General features: G+C 35.1%; 2 protein-coding genes and 1 long non-coding RNA gene across 10 annotated transcripts in view; 2 read left to right on the top strand and 1 right to left on the bottom strand.

Moving 5' to 3' along the window:
* LOC143238386 (putative enoyl-CoA hydratase) overlaps positions 1-21,239 on the top strand; it is a 55,156-nt gene that overhangs the window by 23,725 nt on the left and 10,192 nt on the right. For 2 of the 4 annotated variants that reach the window (XR_013020557.1, XM_076478550.1), the window contains exon 8: positions 11,020-11,713. The exons of 1 other annotated variant lie outside the window; for it this stretch is intronic. Coding sequence is in view for 2 of the 3 variants with exons in the window: in XM_076478550.1 (XP_076334665.1) it covers positions 11,020-11,084 (65 nt within the window). In the remaining variant the exon portion in view is untranslated. Of the gene's footprint in view, positions 1-10,455; positions 10,515-11,019; positions 11,714-21,239 lie in introns of those variants that run through there. One more of the 4 variants, XM_076478551.1, reaches the window with a different exon arrangement.
* LOC143238389 (uncharacterized) lies at positions 15,683-20,084 on the top strand. Its single transcript, XR_013020558.1, has 3 exons — positions 15,683-16,693; positions 17,186-17,479; positions 19,952-20,084. It is a non-coding gene; the product is annotated as an uncharacterized LOC143238389 (long non-coding RNA).
* LOC143238387 (uncharacterized) overlaps positions 19,686-21,239 on the bottom strand; it is a 98,228-nt gene continuing 96,674 nt past the window's right edge. For all 5 annotated transcript variants that reach the window (XM_076478555.1, XM_076478552.1, XM_076478553.1 and 2 more), the window contains one exon: positions 19,686-20,354. In XM_076478555.1, the coding sequence (XP_076334670.1) occupies positions 19,934-20,354 (421 nt within the window). In that variant the 3' untranslated portion in view covers positions 19,686-19,933. The remainder of the gene's footprint in view (positions 20,355-21,239) is intronic.

The raw sequence follows: 21,239 nt of genomic DNA, 5'->3' as shown, positions 1-21,239 counted from the left end.
TTGAAAATGTAGTTTATAGTAATATTTATTTCTGTGATAAGACTTTTGTATTTCTGTTGCTCGAAAAAATATTCTCTAAATTTTAAAATACATTTAATTTTGTTTTTAATTTCGCATAAAGTTACACGAGGGCTGTCTGCACTAACCGTCCCTTATTTAACAGTGTAAGACTAGAGGGAAGGCAACTAGTCATCACTACCCAAACAAATCCAGTTATCAATGCTTCAGATTTGTAAGACTTAGTAATTTATGTTATTATTTGTGAATAATTTCCAACTTGCTTTTGGTGAAATTCAGATAGAAAATCTTTATTAATCATTTTTGATTAATAAAAAAAAACTTTAGTGAAAGTTTAGCAACAAGAAAACGCTAAATTAGATGTTAGGGTTCATGTTTGTTTGTTTGTTTTTTGAATTTCGCGCAAAGCTACACAAGGGCTATCCGCACTAGCCGTACCTAATTTAGCAGTGTAAGATCAGAGGGAAAGCAGCTAATCATCATCACCCACCGCAAACTCTTGGGCTACTCTTTTACCAACGAAAAGTGGGATTGGTCGTACATTATAACATCCCCACGGCTAAAAGGGCGAGCATGTTTGGTATCACGTGGATTCGAACCCGCGACCCTCGGAATACGAGTCGAGTACCTTAACCACCTGGTCATGCCGGGACGAGCTAGAGTAGAATAAACGCTTTAATTATAGCATTGTCCCTTACGCAAGCTATACAAACACACGGATTCACGTAACAAAAATATAATAAACTGTATTATTTATGTTTATAAACAATTATTACTTATAAAGGTGTGGTCTGAAAATAGAGAATGAAACATGGAATTAGTTAATATAAATTATAAAAACAGATAAGTGTGCATATTAACAAGAGATAAAGTAACAAAGGCTTAGTTTAAATAGCCTATATAAAAACAAAAGGATAACCAACAGAGATATTGTCTACAGATAGCAATAAAACAAATGTTTAAAAATTATGATGGTACCATGAAAATTATATTATAAAACAAAAGCTACAGAGATATTGTTTACATTAAAAATAATTAATTTATAAAAAAATTCTTTCTACATTGATTCTACTTAATAGAAACTAACGTAATTACAAGAAATATTTTCTTTGCAATACATTCTTCTATAACAGTATTAAGTAGACTAGTACATTATCGTACGACAATTTAAAAATGAATTTATAAATAAGAAATTCTTTCCTACACTCTTCTACATCACTACAGAATTTTAAGAAACTGTTTCTTGGATTATTATAAACCAATATAAAATAATAATAATTTCTTTCTTTCTTATGTTCTTATACAGCAATATATAACACAATTATAACAAACCCTTTCTTAGATTCCTTTTACCGCAACATATAATAACACAATTATAATAAACACTTTCTTAGATTAGTAAAAGAAAATTTGCTCAAAATTGAAAACAAACCAAATGTACTGTAGCTCTGTGACAATATTTCAGAAACCTCTACCCTTGCTCTACATCATTCTTTAGACAACAAACATGTCGTTTAAACCCTTAACTGTTTGTAGATTTTATGATGTAAAACTCGAGTTGTTTATAGATTTAAATGGCAACTGTGTAATTTAAACCTTTGTCTCAATATATTCATTTCAATCCTTATATGTATTATTAAAATCTCTTTCTTACAGCTTTCCAGTCGATTTCCGTTTAATGCACACCTTTATTTAGTATATATTTTTACACAATAGTTTTCTAAATAAAAAAAAGATCGTTTTAATATTAAAATCCTGTAGGTATATATATTTTATATATATATTGTTTCTTCTTATTCCTTTATTTTTTGGCAAGTGTAATTGAAACTTGGTTTTGTTATAACTTGGTCTGATATGTCCAAACCCCTCTTTTAATTTTTTGAAGTTTGGATTTTATTAGTAAAGATTTTACACTCAAAAGTCAACAACCCCAAAATGTATATTTTGGGCTCCTGTGCGGGTTATATATACAGCAATTAAGATGAAAACTGTTCATGCGACCACAACACATTAACATGTAAAAAAAGTTGGAATTAGTAGTTTGAGTCTTTTTATACAGGTCAGAGTTCATAGATGTTTGTAGATGATAATTGTTTAATTTAGACCTCTGATTTGCTATATATTTGTGATGACCTACGAGGTCTGTTCAAAAAATACGCGGACTGACGTCATAAAACAAAATGTATTTTATTTAGAAGTTACAGGTCTGGGACCCCTTCAAAGCACTCTCCTCCCCAACGCACACACTTATCCCAACGGTGTTTCCACTTGTTGAAACAGTCCTGGTACTCTTCTTTTGTAATGTCCTCCAGCTCCTTCGTCGCATTTGCCTTAATCTCGGGAGTCGTCTCAAATCTTCTTCCTTTCAAGGGTCTTTTGAGTTTGGGGAACAAGAAAAAATCGCAAGAAGCAAGGTCAGGTGAGTAGGGAGGGGGGAGAACAGTGATCGAGATTTGGCCAAAAACTCACGAGTTCTGAGGGCTGAATTTCGCAGCAACGCGGTGCATCTTCAATTTTTCGGTCAAAATCTCGTAACAAGATCCAACTGATATCCCACACTCTTCAGCAAGCTCTCTGACAGTCAGACGTCGATTTGCCCGCACCAGGGTGTTGATTTTGTCGACGTGTGGGTCGTCAGTTGACGTGGAAGGACGTCCATCTTCAATGGACTGTCGACCATCTTTAAAACGTTCATGCCACTTGAAACATGCCGTACGCTTCATAGCAACATCACCGTAAGCCGTGTTAAGCATAGCAAAAGTTTCAGTCGCAGATTTTCCAAGTTTAACACAAAATTTCACAACAAGTCGTTGCTCCTTCAGGTCATTCATTCTGAAATCCGCCAAACGAAAAAATCGCACTTCACTTAAAACCGCGTAGCTAATACACAAATGAAGATATCTGCATCGGGAAATGGCGTCGTAATCAGCTGATTTGTGCGAACCTAGCGACACCAAGCGGATTCCCCTGGAACTAACTGGAGCCGCGCAATTCAAACAGTTCGCCTATTTTTTGAACAGCCCTCGTATTTATAATTAAAACCACTGTTTTACTCTACGTGTATAGACGATTGTTTAATTTAGACCATTGATTTGTTACATATATGTGACGACCTAACTTTGTAAAGGTAAAACTATCAAAATATTTTAATCAATGCACAAACATTATCCAAAATTTACAGAAAAAACTACTTAAAGCCATGTTGAACACGAAATACAAAGAACTGCATGACTTACAGAAAGATAAAACGAACCTAGACCATCAACTAGCATGCTGCATTAAACCAGAGATTTACGGACTTATAGAACGAAACATAAACCAAATCAACACTAAAAACGACAGGGACAAAAAGATTTGTCACAACAAAAAACTAGAGAAACTAAGATACAAACAACAGAAAAGACACCAACATGACAAACCGTTGACTAACCTCATAATTAACAGACCCGACCGACAATTAAACACAGACGAGATACATTTACTTAACAAAGGACACAACTTCACAATAGCACCTAGGTACATTCCAACCTTAGAAACTAAAGGATGTTTAGAAGATCTAGCCAGGAGACTTGTGATACTTTCCACAGAAAACAAAAAAACAGAAAGAAAACAACTTCGACAATTCTATTGACATCCAATAGCCAAACATTCCAGGAAAAATTAAAAATTTATATTTTCCGGAAACACCTAAAAACATCTTAAACGATTTTTTCAAAGAATGTTCTCACAAAACCATCAACATAATTTGAGAAAACAGAAAATTAGAAAACAACCTTACAAATTTAAACCAATACACACAAATCCGACGAAGACACACGAAACGCAACTAAACAAAATACTACTAAAAATGAAAAACAAACAAACAATTTCAAAAATACTTCTCAGGGCTGTGTTCTGAGTGTCACACTTTTCAGTACAAAAATTAATACCATCACTGACCAACTCCCTCTCACTGTTGCAAACGGGCTCTATGTCGACAACTTTCACATCTCATGTCAGTCGTCGAACATGAGGTATATTGAGCGGCAGCTACAGAATGTCCTCAGTTGTTTACTGAAGTGGACCACAGCAAACAGCTTTAACTTCTCTTTAAAACCGTTTGGATGCACTTTTACCACCAACGGGGTATTCACCCAGATCCTGAACTCCGTAACGGCGAAGTTGTGCTGCCTGTGGTCTGTGAGACTAAGTTCTTGGGACTTATCTTTGATCGTAAGCTAACCTTTATACCACACATCAAGCAGCTACGGGTCAAATGTACAAGAGCACTGAATATCCTCCGTGACCTCTCTACCACCACTTGGGGAGCGGATCGACGTTCTATGCTAAAGATATATCGTACTCTTATTCGATTGAAATTCGACTATGGATCACTGGTCTATGGCTCTGCCAGACCATTGGCCTTAAATATGCTGGATCCTATTCATCATCAAGGACTTCGGCTCTGCACTGGGGCTTTCTGCACTTCCCCAGTTCAGAGCTTATATGTAGAGTCACATGAATCTTCTTTGCACCTTCGCCGTTTGCAACTGTCTTTACTGTATGCTTCGAAACTTCGTTCTTTACCAAAACATCCCACCTGGGGTTGTGTTGTCCTTCCTCGATGAGCCATGCTTTTTCAGACCAGATGGTCTGCCATTGCTCCTTTTGGAATTCGAATCCAGGCGCAGATGAATTGGGTTTGTCCTTGGATAACATTGTTGTATCCACTGGTCAGCCCATCCCACCATGGCTTCTTGCAGTCCCCAATTGCGATCTGTATTTAAGCCATCTGAGAAAAGCAGATACTCCTTATTTGAAATACTGTCTGCTATTTGCTGAACATCTTTCGAACCATCCTTCCATTCCTACTTATACAGATGGTTCGAAATCAGGTGACTGTGTGGGCTCTGCCATGGTTTGTTTTGGTTCGGTGGTTGCGCGCAGAATCCCTTCTACAGCTTATATGTTCACTGCTGAACTTTTTGCTATTTCTCTTGCTCTAGATCACATAGAAGCTAAGCAGTACTCAACTTAGTATTCAAACTGATTCGCTTAGTTCTCTACTGGCCCTGGAATCGCTTCACGTTGGTTCACACCCTATTCTCGACGATATTCAAAACCGACTGCCCCATTTATCTCTATCATCTACTTCTGTCCAGTTTTTCTGGATACCGGGTCACGTTGGTATTCGCGGTAACGAGCTCGCCGATACTGCAGCTAAGCCTATCTGCTCTGGCACTATCACTGCTGTACCTGTCCCATACATGGACTATGGTCCTGTATTCAAGGCTCCGTTCCGTGCCAGCTGGCAGTCGACTTGGAGTGAGCAACGCGAAAACAAGCTTTTCTAAATAAAACTCTATATTGGACTTTGGCTTTTTTGTTCCCGTAAGGATCGGAAAGAGGAAGTTGTTCAAACTAGACTACTCATTGGTTACAGTTTTTTAACTCATCGTTTTCTTTTATCTGGAACTGATGCACCAGTGTGTAGTTTGTGTAACACTGAGATCACAATAAGCCACATTTTACTTTCTTGTCGTCGTTATAATTCATAACGATAGCACCATTTTAAGCCTATTCTGTCCCAAGGTTTGTCCATAACGTTAGACAGTGTTATTGGTGATGGTGACACTGTCCACCTTAGTAATGTTTTTAGTTTTTTAAAGGCCATTAATCTTTTTAATGTCATTTAAGTTTTTTAATTTATACATTAGACATCTTTTTAATGTGGCTCCCTTTTAAAAATCACAGTTCATCTAGTTTGAAATTAGAAACTGACCGTAACATTAAGTAATTCGAAACCAGGACTGGAAGGCCAACTTCAGGTGACTAACGGTGATTTCTGTACTTACCTGTTATTCTTCCTGGTAAGTTATGATTATTACAGTCACGCTACAGAAAGTCCTTTACAACTTGAATTACTGTAGTTTTTCTCTTGACGTTGTAGACTAGATATAAACATATATAAATATATATTTATTTTTCAACTTTATTTTACCTTAATTTCCTTTTATGAATTTTACTGAATTTCCTTTTACCTTTTTATCGGACGTTTGGCGCAGATAGCCAAGCTGCTTTGTGTCATGAAACACTAAATCAACTAACCAACCAAAAACACTATTCCTACCTATGCAAGACCGACTCACGCACACCACAAATATACGGCATCCCCAAACCTCATAAACTAGATTGTCCACTACGACCAATAATGTCCACATATGAATCGTTTAATTACAATCTTGGTAAATTGATAGCATGGGCATTCTCTAAATATGTAACATCAGCCAGCTCATTCATCAAAGACTCCTTTAATTTCAAATCTAACCTTAATCAACTTAATCATAAAGCCTTAATGGCCAGTTTCAATGTCATATCCCTCTTCACAGAAGTCCCAATCACTTAAGCTTGCAAGATAGCCTTGGAACTCTATATCCGGGACCCTAACCCATCAATAGACATTCCTAGCAACCCTTATAGAATTCACCACGATGAAGACAAACTTTTTGTTCAAGAACCACAACTATATACACACAAATGGCCTAAGCATGCACAATCCATTATCACCAGTTCTGGCCAATATTTTTATGACACAAGCAGTTAACACAGCATTACATCCACCACTATATTGGTACAGAGATGTAGATGACACGATTACGGTATTCACATCTACATAACACACACTTAATGTTTTCAATCACATTAACTCTATACATCCCAACATTAACTTCATATGTGAACAGGAAGAAAGCAATCAAATATCATTTCTTAACCTCAAAATTACAAGAACCGAAACACAATTTAAAACAGGAATCCACCAAAAATCACCCACACTGGATTATACATTCCTTGGGACTCAGCACATGAAACAAAACAAAAACTAAATATACTAAGAAACCAAATAAACACAGCTGTAAAACTATGTTAACCAGATAAAATTATCGTCAAATTAGACAAAATAAGACAATAATTCATCAACATCAATAAGTTTCCTCCACAAACTGTAGAAAACATTATACGCACACACCTGGACAAAAAGCAAAATCAACTAACAAAAGTAAATATATCCCACGAATTAAAAAATTACGAAACCATATGCTGCTGCATACCATATATTCCTAACATAAGCAGAAAAATAACCAACATTTGGCAAAGACAAGCAACAAAATATGACATTCCAGTTAATAATAAATTTATTCAAAAACCAGGCAAAAAATTGAGGTATATACTATCTAAAAAATTACACTGACAAACACCACACCAACGTTATATATAAGATACAATGTGATAACTGCCACGATTTCTATATTGGAGAAACAAGTAGAAAAATGGAAACCAGATTCAAAAAACAGAAAAAGTCACCTTCACACGTTTCCGAATACTGCAAATCAAATAAACACAACATGACCGTAGAAAACACCTAAATACTAAATAAAGAAACAAACGCAAAATTAAGCCTTACTTATATAACAACTCAAGCCCAAAATAAACCAATACAAAGGAACACCTTTATACCTATATTAATAAATATAATCAAACATCTAAGCACGCCCTCTACATTCCTACACTCAATTACACAACCGCCTTCAAACATGTGGTCAGCTACCGGTCAGTAACTCTTTCTTTCTGTGTGAACTTGACGATGACCGAAGAAGGTCTAAACGTTGTTTGCTCCTCTAATAGTGTTTTCTCTATACATACCAGCCGTTTTTAAATATATAATTTTCTCTACAAGTGGGTTTTCTCGTCATCACGGCGATTGTCGAGAAGTGCAAGTATTTGTGTGTTTTCTTTATGTATTTGTACATATCTATGTAACCATTATGTCTGAATTAACATACAGTACACAACTATTAACAGTACACGCTCATATGATCGTAAAGAAACTAAGAAACTTAAACCAAAAAACTGTCAACAGAAGAAATGACATCTATTTCATTCAACAATGTAGAAAGGAACAACTAACCCTAACTTTGTAAAGGTAAAACTATCAATTATTTTAATCAATGCACAAACATTATCCACAATTTACAGAAAAAACTACTTAAAGCCATGTTCAACACGAAACACAAAGAGCTACATGATTTACAGAAACATAAAATGGACCTGTGTGTGTGTGTTTCTTTTACCAAAGCCACATCGGGCTATCTACCGAGCCCACCGAGGGAAATCGAATCCCTGATTTTAGCGTTGTAAATCTGTAGACTTACCGCTGTACTAGCGGGAGGCAAAATGAACCTAGACCATCAACTGGCATGCTGCATTAACGAATATTTTATTTCGTATCGCCTAGGGGCAAGGTTGGCATTACAAATGGTAACTTTGTGTATATACGTACATTATTTTGGTGTTAGATCAATACATCAACTAGGATCTAGTTGTGTTCATTTTCTGACAGTAATTTAAAGACAGTGTTTCACATACATTTTCCGCATTTAAAATATTCGAACTCTAAAGGTTTTTTTACTTCCTGCATTTATTGAGTTTTCTGTCATTTTTTATACCTTTTTAAATATCATTTTAGGATCTAACTTCTTCTAACTGCTCTGTCTTTGAAATCTTCTAATGTTTATTACGAAACAAATTCCTTATCACCAGGTGGCACAGTGGTGTATCTGCTACCTTATAACGCTAATTAACCCGTTGTGAACAGGGAACAGACAGCCCTTTGTGCAGCTTTGTGCTTAATTACAAGCGAAACAAATACATTTTTTGTGTATTAATTAATTGTTTAATATTATATTATAGGTTTAAAACTATATTAACTAGCTTATTATGCAATAATGTTAGCTTACTTTATTTAGGTATAATGCTATTTATTAAACGATCAAGAACACATAAGAATTCATGTAATCACTTACATTTTAAAAGGCGTACAAAACAAATTGTAGTTTATAAATTAAACACCAGATGGGAGTATATAATGCTTCGCTTCTTCTTTGTTGGTACTTGGATGTGTTGGACTTTTGATACCCAGGAGAGTAAGGTGCAAAAGACTTCTTCCTCCATCCCTAACTTTCATGTCGGCTACTACTATGCTGTAGTTGTAGCAGTATTAAACAAACGTAATTGTTTATTTGTTTTGAACTTTGCGCGAAGTTACACGAAGGCTATCTGCGTTAGACATCCCTAATTTAGCAGTGTAAGACTAGCGGAAAAGCAGCTAGTCCGGAGTTACTCTTTTACAAACGAATAGCGGAATTGACCGTAAAGGTATGACGCCTCCATGGCTGACAGAGTGATCATGTTTGGTGTCATGGGAATTAGAATCCGCGACTCTCAGATTACGAGTCTAGCGCCCTAACTACCTGGCCATGCCGGGCAGCAAACTTAATGGCTTTGATCTAATGGGGTGTCGGATGATATACAGAACCCGTGCTAACATCTGAGGTGCAAAAATTATCAGCCTTACATCTTGCAGTTACTGATTTTCAAATATACTTAATTTATGATAGATAAAATACGTTGTGACACGAAATTAAATATACTTAGATTACATCAGTATTTATAATAGATAAAATACGTTGTGACACCAATTTAAATATACTTAGATTACATCAGTATTTATGATAGATAAAATACGTTGTGACACCAATTTAAATATACTTAGATTACATCAGTATTTATGATAGATAAAATACGTTGTGACACCAAATTAAATATACTAAGATTACATCAGTATTTAAAAAAGATAAAATACGTTGTGACACCAATTTAAATATACTTAGATTAGATCAGTATTTATGATAGATAAAATACGTTGTGACATCAAATTAAATATACTTAGATTACATCAGTATTTATAATACATAAAATACGTTGTGACACCAAATTAAATATACTTAAATTAGATCAGTATTTATGATAGATAAAATACGTTGTGACACTGAGTCACGGCTCATTTTTGAAACTCTTTACTCTTAAGCTGTATGCAAATATGGACATGAAGTTGAGCAGTATATTTATTAACCCAAAGTTATTTTAATTCTTTTGCCCTCTAAGTTTCACTCTGGTGTTACTTTATTGGTGAAGTTTTTGGTAGTAATCAGTCAATAATTTGTTTCTTATCAAACGTTGCTAGTTCCAAAGGAATAAACAAAGTTTATTTTATTAGAAATAAAAGGTAAAAAAATATATATATTTTCACTGCCCTCTTCATGAAACTATCTCACTCAGTTGGAAGATTTTTTTCAGTTTTTCCTTCTGATAGATTTATTGAAGTCCCTTCTATCTGGTTTAGGTGAGCACAATACAAATGGCTCATTATGTAGGTTTGTGTAAACATATTACCTTTAATATTACTGGCATTTGTGCCTGAAAACTAATTTTATTCCTTGTTTAAACAGTAAAATTCAAGCAACGAACACTTTAGATAGAGAGCTGAATTTCCCTGTTTATTATTTATGTCTAAGTCGCTATTTAACGAACATTCACAATTGCTGCTATTGCCCTCTACAGGTCACTATTTTATATCTCGTGTGTGGTGTAGATGTTAAACTGTAAATCCAGGAGACTTTTTTTTTTTTTCTGGAAGTACAGAGAGATAAAAACCAAGGTAAATAAATACACCAAGCTTTTACCATCTTGTGTTCTTTATAACAGTATTCAGAGTATAAGGCAAATGAAATAGAATTATGTTTAGTGTTGTATAAAGAAGCATGAATAATTATTATTCAATTTCTGAGAGGAGTCGTCTCTTCAATAGCACAGTAATTTATAGTAATAGTAATAATAAACCACTGCTATGGTCTAGTGTAGATAGCATATTTTTACACATTCTGAGTTAATCATATTACATTTGGTTAAAGTCCTACTTCTCTTGTTAATTATCCATTATCATGCCTAGTTTTTAATTGATGTCTAAACTGATTATCTGTATACAACCACTTTAATGTGACAACAATAACAACTACTACAGCAGCAATTTAGTGTTGTAGTAGTTTCTACAAGTAAGGTTTGTTTGTTAAGTTGTTTTTTTAGTGTTTGTAGAGAATTTCTACTAGTATCTCTAATTTTGAACAGCTGACTACAGAGAAGGCAACCGGACGATAACACCCACCTACAAACCTTGGGCTACTATGTATTAACAGAAAGTGAGATTGGCCGTCGTATTATACCGCCTCAATGCAGAAAGGGGCGAACATTTTTGGTGACGTATTTTGATTCTGCTAATTACAGGTTTCGATTCTACTTAACTACTGCAACAGAATATTTCGAGTGATATGATACTAATAAACTGATATTACGATAATGAAAATGGCCATCCAAAACCTTATAAGAGGCAAGATGAAATGGCCAGACATGGTCTGGTGATGATAAAAGTGTAGACGAATTGGAGAGACATCATCTGGTGGTGATAAAGGTTCAGACGAATTGGTCTGATATGGTCTGGTGATAGTAAATGTTCAGACGAATTGGCCAGATATGGTTTAGTGGTGGCAAACTTCAAGATGAACTGAGTTAACATGGTCTGATTGTGGTAAAGGCCCTCGACTTGCATTCTGCAGGTTGCAAATTCGAATCCATTTACCGAAAATTCTTTGCTAAGCAGTAGTCATGTTTGTTTTCTACTGGTAATTTAAATGTACTGTTTTATACTAAGCAACAGTTATGTTTGTTTCCTACTGGTAATTTAAATGTACTGTTTTATACTAAGCAACAGTTATGTTTGTTTCCTACTGGTAAGTTAAATGTACTGTTTTATACTAAGCAACAGTTATGTTTGTTTCCTACTGGTAATTTAAATGTACTGTTTTATACTAAGCAACAGTTATGTTTGTTTCCTACTGGTAATTTAAATGTACTGTTTTATACTAAGCAACAGTTATGTTTGTACTGGTAAGTTAAATGTACTGTTTTATACTAAGCAACAGTTATGTTTGTTTCCTACTGGTAAGTTAAATGCACTGTTTTATACATAATACACACTTTTAAAAAACTAAAAAGTTTACTAGATGTATGTACTTTATTTTCGACATCATAATTTTGTAATAAAACTTTGTATCCAGACGTTTAATTATATTCAGATTTTTGTATTATTAAGCACAAAGTTGCACAATGGGCTATCTATGATGTTCACTAGGGATATCGAAACCCGGTTTTTAGCGTTATAACTCTTCAGCCTTGCCGCTGAGTCACTAGGGACCACATGTAGATTTAAAGAAAAAATATTTCTGTCGCATATGTGACTTTTGTGCCCCTGCACTGATGTTACAAACAACAAACTCCGACAAACAAGATAATCGCAACTGTCAAACTGTTAAAGATAGTTTTACACGTGTTACAAAACTATTCGTAACTTATTTACTTAATTAATTAACTAAACAAAATTAATAAAGAAAGTCGTAATATAAAGTGAATGAATTTAAACTGAAAATACGAATTTAGTAATTCGTAGCAGTGAAAATTATAGAAATTAACTTTAAAAAAAAATAAAAGTTTAAGTCTATATCAGAAATTCTAATGCTCGGAATTCCGTTTTTTCATTATTTTTTTATATCCTGAAAAGAGTCTGTGGAATAATTTAAAAGCATAAATTTGCAACATCAACTATAAATATTCTTCAAAATCTGTATAAACATACGTTCAGTGTGGTTAATAAATGAAAACTTAATAATCCACTCATAAGAAATAAAATCAAGTTTGTTTGTTTGTTTGTTTTTAATTTCGCACAAAGTTACTCGAGGACTATATTCGCTAGCCGTCCCTAATTTAGCAGTGTAAGACTAAAGGGAAGGCAGCTAGTCATCACCATCCACCTCCAACTCTTGGGCTATTTTGTTACCAAGAATAATGGGATTGATCGAACATTATAACGCCCTCCGGCTGAAAGGGCGAGCATGTTTGGTGCGAAGGGGATTCGAATCCGCGACCCTCTAAATTATTATAAAGTATTTGAGAAAAATAATTTAGAGTTAAAATTTACGAGTACCATCTAGGAGAATTTGGTGTGTGTTTTCTTATAGCAAAGCCACATCAGACTATCTGCGGAATTTATGAAGCAGAATCAAACCCCTGATTTTAGCGTTGTAACTCCGTAGACTTACCGCTATATCAGAGGGGTATAGGAGAATTTTATCATAAGTATTAGCCTTATTGTATGCTAGGCAAGGTGGGTTAAGGCCTTCGACTAGTAATCTGAGGGTCGCGGGTTCAAATGCCCGCAGCACCAAACATGCTCGTCCTTACAGCCATGGGGGGGTTATAATGTGATAGTCAATCCCACTATTCGTTGATAAAAGAGTAGCTCAAGAGTTGGCAGTTGGTGGTGATGACTAGCTGCTTCCTCTCTAGTCTTACACTGCTAAATTAGGGGCGCCTAGCGCAGATAGCCCTCCTGCAGCGTTGCGCGAAATTCCAAAAACAAACAAACTATTTTATGCCTATACTTTGCTGCCACCTAGCGTCCAAAGTAACTTCATAAAATAAAAACATTTTATTATATTTCAGTTTATTAATTTTTGTTCATTTCTAAAGAGGAAAGAAAGGAATATGTAAAATATGTGATAGATGAATAATGAAAACCAAAAAAAAAAAAAAACTCGTTTGAACACTTAAGGTCATTTTAATCAACTTCGAGGTTAATTAACCCTAGCTATTCGACTTGGAGATCTCGTTCCAAGACTTTATTCTAACTTAATCTGTTAAAGAAAAATATTTTGACAGTCAAATTTTAATCAACCTCATACTAAATCTTGACGTTTTCCGTATGTTCGTAAACCTGTACACTTGGTTATGCTTGACCTACGACATAACCGGTATCTACGCTTAGACTGATAAATGAAAAAAAAATTACAATAATGTTGTTAGAGTTTCCTACTAACAGGTGGCACCCTATAAAGAGAATTCGCTTAAGAATTCGTTTTGACGATTTTAATTTCGTAAAAAGGTTTACTTGACTGTAAGTAAGGCTTACGTTACAAATGCAACAGAGTTAGATAGATAAAATATTCTAAAGACATGGGAAAGGCGTGAAACATACAGTAATTTACTCCACTTATTGGTATTAGGGTTATTTTTTCATAATCCATAAGCCAGTCGTGTAATTAAATGAATTATGTGCGAATTTAAACTGTTTTTAAGCATTCGTTCAAATGCATAACAAGAAAGAGTTGTTTCAAACAAATAAAAACAGAAAGCGGTTAGTTCTCCCGAGAACTATCCAGAAATGGACAACAATGTAAAATAGTACATGTATTAAGTTGTAATATGGTATAGAAAGTTGCCTAGGGGACAAAGACAGGCGACACTTAAAGAAAGGCAATTAGACGTGATTCATCACGTTAAGCCTAAATCAAAGATTTAAACCGCCGTTTTTATCACAATTACAAATAAAACAACAGTCACTTATACCAAACATATTTATATTTAGTCGGTATTTTTTATATCATTAGATTACTAATTATTGCCTTTCGAGAACATTTTCTTCGAACTGTTTTCATTAAAACAAATCGATACTCATTCGATTAAACGTAGTTCAGAATTTATAATAAAGCTACTAGGCAAAACGTATTATAAAAAAGGCCCGTTTAGTAATAAAAAAGAAAAACGTAATTGCCGTTTTATTCATTGTGAAAGAATATTTAAAAGATTGCTTGTATTTAACCATATTGATTAAAATACAGTGAAAATAAGTAAAAAATAACGTAAAGGTCAGTATCAAATTTGGGATACTGAGTAAAAGAAAAACTGATAACTTGAATACAGGTTTGTTTGTTTTTTGAATTTCACGCAAAGCTGCTCGAGGGCTACTTGCGTTAGCCATCCTCTCATTTAGCAGTGTAAGACTAGAGGGAAGGCAGGTAGTCATCACCACCCACCGCCAATTCTCGGGCTATTTCTTTTACCAACGCATACTGGGATTGACCATTACATTATAACGCCCCCACCGCTGAATGGGCGAGCATGTTTGATGCGACGTGGATTCGAACCTACGACCCTCGGAGTATGAGTCGAGTGCCTTAACCACCTGGCCAAGCCGGGTCTAGGGTTGTAGGGTGCTGTTGAAGATAATATCTCCTTTTTCATCATCTTCGGTGATGACGGAAACTTTGAAATTTTCGTGTAGTTTGCTTCTAACCGTTGGAGTTCATCCTTTCTCACTGTTAGCCCGGCATGCAACAGATACATGCGTGACGTATATAATGTTACTCTTTGTTCATTTCCTATTGATCATAAACCCATACAATAGACTATTTTTCCATCGCAGATATCGAAACTGAAATTTTACCATTGTAAGCCTTGAGGGTTGCCGGTAGTCAAACTTAATATTCTGTTACGATATTACTGTTGAGTCACGTGCTATCCTGAAAACACAACAATCATTTTCAATAACATAAGCGTTCCATTTGTTTGTATTAGATCAAAGTCACTATCTGCTGGGTCCACCTTGAAGAATCGAATCCCAGTTTTATCATTGTAAGTCCGTTAACTTACCACTGTTCCATCGGGAGACATATAAAACTGGCGTCTAAAAGTGAACAGTAACAATTAAGTAAACCGAAGAATAAAAGATTTGAATACAAAAAAGCACCAATTTCTTGTACTCAAGAAAGTGGGGGAAAAATAAATTATGGATATAAAATATAATTCTTTAAACAGTAAAGTACTAAAAATAGGTTCGTTACTATTGATGTTGAACTGTTCTTGTTTTGGGGAGGGAGGGAAAGGGGAGTGATAAATTTTGGTAACGCTTGAACTAAGTAAAATTTGGGTAAAAAATATAAATTGTCTCTTATGACTTTTCTTAAGAGGGAAGTTGCGCGCATCTAAACAATACCGAAGTGAAGCAGTTATTAAAAGCCAACACGCCTTCTGGTGACCCTACTACACCCGGATATCATCGGGAGGTGAGTGACTCCAAAACGCATATCTTACCAAGGTCATTTGTTGTCTTCAACCGCTAAATTCTATCCTCCATTCTGAAGTCAAATCAACATTTGGATTGTCGAGTGAACCAGTAGATAATAGATTAGTTACAATAAAACTTGTTTGTATGAAAGACAAATATTTAATTTTTACAAACATCATCTGATGAGTAAACAGAAATACGTATGACAGATGAGGGGAATGGTTCTTCTGTTAAAGGTGTAGAAAGGGTGTTAGCTTTGGCTTGAGTAACATTCCACCACTACATGTGGAAGATCTTGAGGCCTAACTGGTCTTGGCAGAGTTGATACGTATCACAAAAGGTGTCGAATAAACAGGATCTTGCTAAGATGCGATACACATCATTTGTTTTATCTGTTAAGCCTTTTTCTAAAAGAACTACCGAGAAATGTTTTACCTGAAAACACACAAACCTTTGATCAGTTACCAATTTTTTATAGTGGTGGTTGTGTTCGACCTACCGCTTTAAACCTTGCGTAATAATCTGTTAACTTGCATAGTTTTTAACACGCTTCTTTAACTACGTTAACTTTTGCATACACTTAACCTACAACAGTTTTACAAATAGTCCCTCGAATTTCAGCCAATCCTTCCTCCAGAAACTTCTTTATTTGTTGAATTCGTTTAAAGCTACTCGAGGGTTGCCTGTCCCTAATTCATAAGTGATAGACTATGGGGGAGGACTAGTTAACATTACCCATCACAGCCAGGCTGATAAAAGATTCTAACCCGCGACCCAGATGTTGCTACCCGAGTACTAAGTCACGTTAGGCCCAACCAACTGTTATTTTACTGAATGAAACAAGTGGTAAGCCCAAACACTCTTGAAGTTATTACAGTTTATTTTACTGGCTGAACCAAGTGGCAAGTCTAAACTCTCTTGAAGTTATTAAAAATAGATTTCTATACGAACAGTCAATCCCTGACGCTAAGAACAAAAGATGCGAATTCAGATTTTTAAGGAAAGGAGCCTATTGAAAAAAAATCTAATTTGTTCACCCTCCTGCTAGGCATGGAAAGTCATGTAAATATCATGTAAAAACAGTAAAAAAAATGTTGGTAGAATCACCTTAAGGTAACTGTAGTATTTTCTAACGTTATTTTTTAGAACATTATATTTCTTCAAAACGTATAGATTTGTAGTTACCCTTATTTATATGGTGTATATGGCTTCCACAAATTATTGTGGGTGTGAAATCACTTTTCGAACGAAGGGTATAAATTCAGTGTTGTTTATTGACTGTTCTGTATAAGTACATAAACACTCTAAATGTAATAAATCACTTTTCTTGTTTTTAAGAGTCATTATTAACTTGCTGATGTCTCGAAATGAAGATTAGCATTTTGAAGTCATTCGGTGACGCAAACGAGAAATGAAGTAAATGCGTTATTCTTCGTTGACAAACAGTTCCTTCGCAGAGCTACACAAGAAATGTCGTTCTGCGCATGACCGTATAAAATACACTGATGGGATATTACAGCGGAATTCTTACGGTATTGAAACCACTGATATGAAACCAACCCCCCGAATATAATAAGAAAACAGTGTCCGTTTTTATCCATTTTTACATATTACGCGAGAACTTTAATCAAGGTGCGTTGGTTTTTATTTTGAAATCAATTTGAACCAAACCTACCGTTAATTCTTTGAGTTTCTTAAGAAATTTCTCTAAACAAGTGTACACATTGACAAGTTTATCTAGTGTGAATTACACAAAGCTGTGGTTATGGGAAAAGTGTACTCGGTATACGTTGTTTTATCTTTGTGAGTCAATTCACGTGAAAGTTTGAAAACAAAGCAAAGGAAAGATTAAGAGTTCTATGAAACGGTTTGATTATTTGAAGAGGGGTGGGAGCTTGCGATGCAGAGGATTGGTTTCTCAACATGAACAACACTATAATTCCATTTTATCTCAAGTTTCAAAGGCAGACCGAGCGGGAGAAGGCAGATATTTGTTCATGCTCCGTTTCTAGTAGCACATTAAAAAAAAATCTCCTACAAAGTGTGTATAGTTCTTTAGTGCACGTGTTACGGTTATCACGACAAGTTGTAACGATGACAGCCAAAAAACAAGCATGCCACACACAAAAAAAAAATGCTCGTGTCAGAGAACACACACGGAGAACAAAAAAAAATGCTTAAAGCAGCTGAGAATAACGTGGGCCTAAGTGTCGTTGGTAAACCAGGGGCTTAAGACCATCGTTAATGAACCTATAAATCTAGAAGTTTCAAAAATACACATAATATTTCAAAAGTCTTAGTTTAAGGTGATTTAAGTATAAATATTGTGGAATTATTTCGTCTCCTAATTACAAACACGTCTTTACATGTGTATACTGTTGTAAAACGTTTCTCGAATGTTTGTACATGGACTTGTTTGTTTGTTTCCTTTTAAAGCAAGGCTCTGGGACGAACTGGTTCGTTAAAATTTAGGGTTATGTACTTTAAAATTTGAAATTTATACTTTAAAAATTACACGAAGGTAATACGTATCAAATATTAATTTGCACCATATTTCAAAACTCTCTGTGCGTAAGTGTGTTGTGAACATTACAAACCACTTCAGTGTTCTAGTCACCACATTTGGACCAGTAAAATGGCTTTGGTATATTTGGGGAATGTGGGGAGAAATGTACGAATCTAAGTGAAAGCAGTGTTAGGCCTAAAACTTGTATACGGGACACAATGTTTCAGCAATACAGTGAAATATAGACTTTATTGCTACTAAAAGAAACTAGTGGGAATTCAACAACGTCACAAACGTTCTTCTGCCAGTTGGTTAAGTTTTTTAGACGTTTTAATTAGCGCCATACCGTGGTTGTTGCGCGAAACAATCAACGTTATTAGGTTTAATTGCTTTTAAGATTAATTAAGGTTGCCAAACGTTTTGATTAACGTCACGCATAGGAACTGTCAGCTAGTGGATCGGGGGGGTAGACAAATTCCAAGTATCTTAAATTATCAAATATCGCTTATTAACCTTTAAATGGAGGCGATCGCTGGTGTTCCCGCTCGTTCAACTGTACAAATCTGATGAGATTCCTGTGCCATTGCACTATGGGTAAGGTTGGGAAGAGGTACTAAGGCACTGTTGACGATCCATAGTCTGCAAACTTAATATTAGAACATAACTTTCACTTGTCTACACTCAGGGTAAGCGGTAAAGCTAGTCGGGTTATGGCCTAACCACCATTTTGTTGACATGTATAACTACATTTTGTGTTAAAACTTGCTTCACTTAATTGAGTACATTACGTTGTGTGTATATATACCGTACTTGTAAGACTCAAGAAACAATCGTATAGCATTCATTTTTTTTAATTCTGGGAGGCATGCCTTCAGACCTCCCTACAAATGGCAATGGCCTAAAGCCAATATTATCCAGTTGTTTATCACCTTCTGTGGCACAGTGGTTAGTAACTGGATTTATACATTGTATAGTTTTATGCTTAACTACAAACAAACAAACAATAATATAAAGATAATCTGATACTGATTTTTGAAAATATATTCGGTGTAGGTACGGACATTCGAACTCGCATATAATCTCCCAAGGTAAAAGAATATATATATATATCTAAATGTATATAACGTCGTCGGTCAGTTGTATAAAACACGTACAAAATTTATGGAAATATAATAGGTACTAACCTACGTTTGTTAACTTAATTTCAGACAACCTATGCTTTCAGTCCTGTTAGTTCGACTCCTCTGTTATGACGCACACAGATAAAAACACGTTGTTTGTAAAGTGTTGTTCTACGAAATGTGAACATGAAAAGGTTTCTCACACATTAACTACTTTGAGGGTCCTTTTTTATTATCATTTCTCAGTTACAGTTGCAGTTTATATAACTTTTTTGGGGGCATAACACACAAAAATGCCTATTTTTACAATATATATATATATAGCATTTTAACTCCATATATAAAATAAATTAACGTTATTAGTTTTTTTTACAATGATTACTTTTTTAGCGGTGAAATAATTTTTATATATAGTATGAATATTTGTCGATGAATCCTATAAATCGATGTCTGGAATGTTCAATTTTCAACATTTAGGACCTCCGAAGGATGGTTTTGGGATTTTATCTCGGAGGAAAATATATTTGTTCGCCAGGTGGCGGTCTCGACACCGTGGCAAATGGCGTTTTTTGACGAGGGTGAAAGAGAGTTTCTCCATTTTTCTGAAAGTTCGATGCTATGAGTAAGAATATGGCGGCGAAGGTCACAGTTTCGACGGAAAACTTTGCTGCAGGAACTACAGTGGTAGGGCCTGAGGTCAGTATGGGTCAAGAGGTGAGTTTTTAGGTTGCTCCTCTGGTTGAAAGTGCGGCCACAGGTGGGGCACTCGTGAGGAGAATTATCCAAATGGAGGACTTTGTGAACCGCTAACGTCCGAGCCTGACAGAACCCTTTCCCGCACTCTGTGCACTTAAAAGGTTTCTCTTTGGAGTGGATGTACCTTGAATTAGACAAGAAAAATACAAAAAAAAACACAAATTGAACAAGTAAAGATACAAGGTTGTTCTGGATGTACTTTGATTTGGACAAGTAAAAAAACAAAGTGTTGGTATTATAAACTTAACTATTCAATCGTGATTATTACTTTTCTGTCCTTTTAATTTCTAAAATACAATTTCTGTCATTTCAATACTTGTTATTTATTAAACTGTTTTTTTCAATAGCTTCAGCATTGTTCCTTCTAACAACATTTTTGTTAACGTGTTTCACACGTTAGAATTTAGAATCTGTATATCCTAACTGTTCAACGATTTGTTTAACCCTTTTCTCCATGTGACATGGTTCATACTGCCTGACGAAAGACTCCAAAACTTTGCATGAACAAATGTTCAAACTCGTAAAACACACGTCTATAAGAACCTTTGTTGTTCTCGTTTCTTATTGTTGGTAAATAGTTGTTAGTGTTTAAGCTCTCAATGTTGGAATAAATCATTCAGATCCAACAACTGCCGTTAATAAATTTTAATAAATATTTATTTTAAAGTAACAACACAGATACAAATAACAAGATTTCGGTATAAAATAGATAATTTCGGGAGAAATAAAGACCTGTGTGTAACTGGATAAAAAATGGTTAAAGGAAATATTTTTTATGTATTAACAATGGCGTAGAAATGGCTGGTGTCACGACTGTTTCATCTGGCTTAATTAGTTTCAACGAAATTTGGCAGCGAAACTCAGGTGAACACCTCCATCCACCTATCCCCAAACTAATCAAGTTTCAATGCATAAGCAATTCTCGGCCCGGCATGGCCAGGTGGTTAAGGCACTCGACTCGTAAATTGAGGGTGGTGAGTTTGAATCCCCGTCACACTAAACATGCTCG

The sequence above is a fragment of the Tachypleus tridentatus genome, chromosome 13 (assembly GCF_004210375.1).
Source record: "Tachypleus tridentatus isolate NWPU-2018 chromosome 13, ASM421037v1, whole genome shotgun sequence".
Classification (NCBI taxonomy): domain Eukaryota; kingdom Metazoa; phylum Arthropoda; class Merostomata; order Xiphosura; family Limulidae; genus Tachypleus; species Tachypleus tridentatus.
This window is presented reverse-complemented; position numbering and strand designations above follow the sequence as displayed.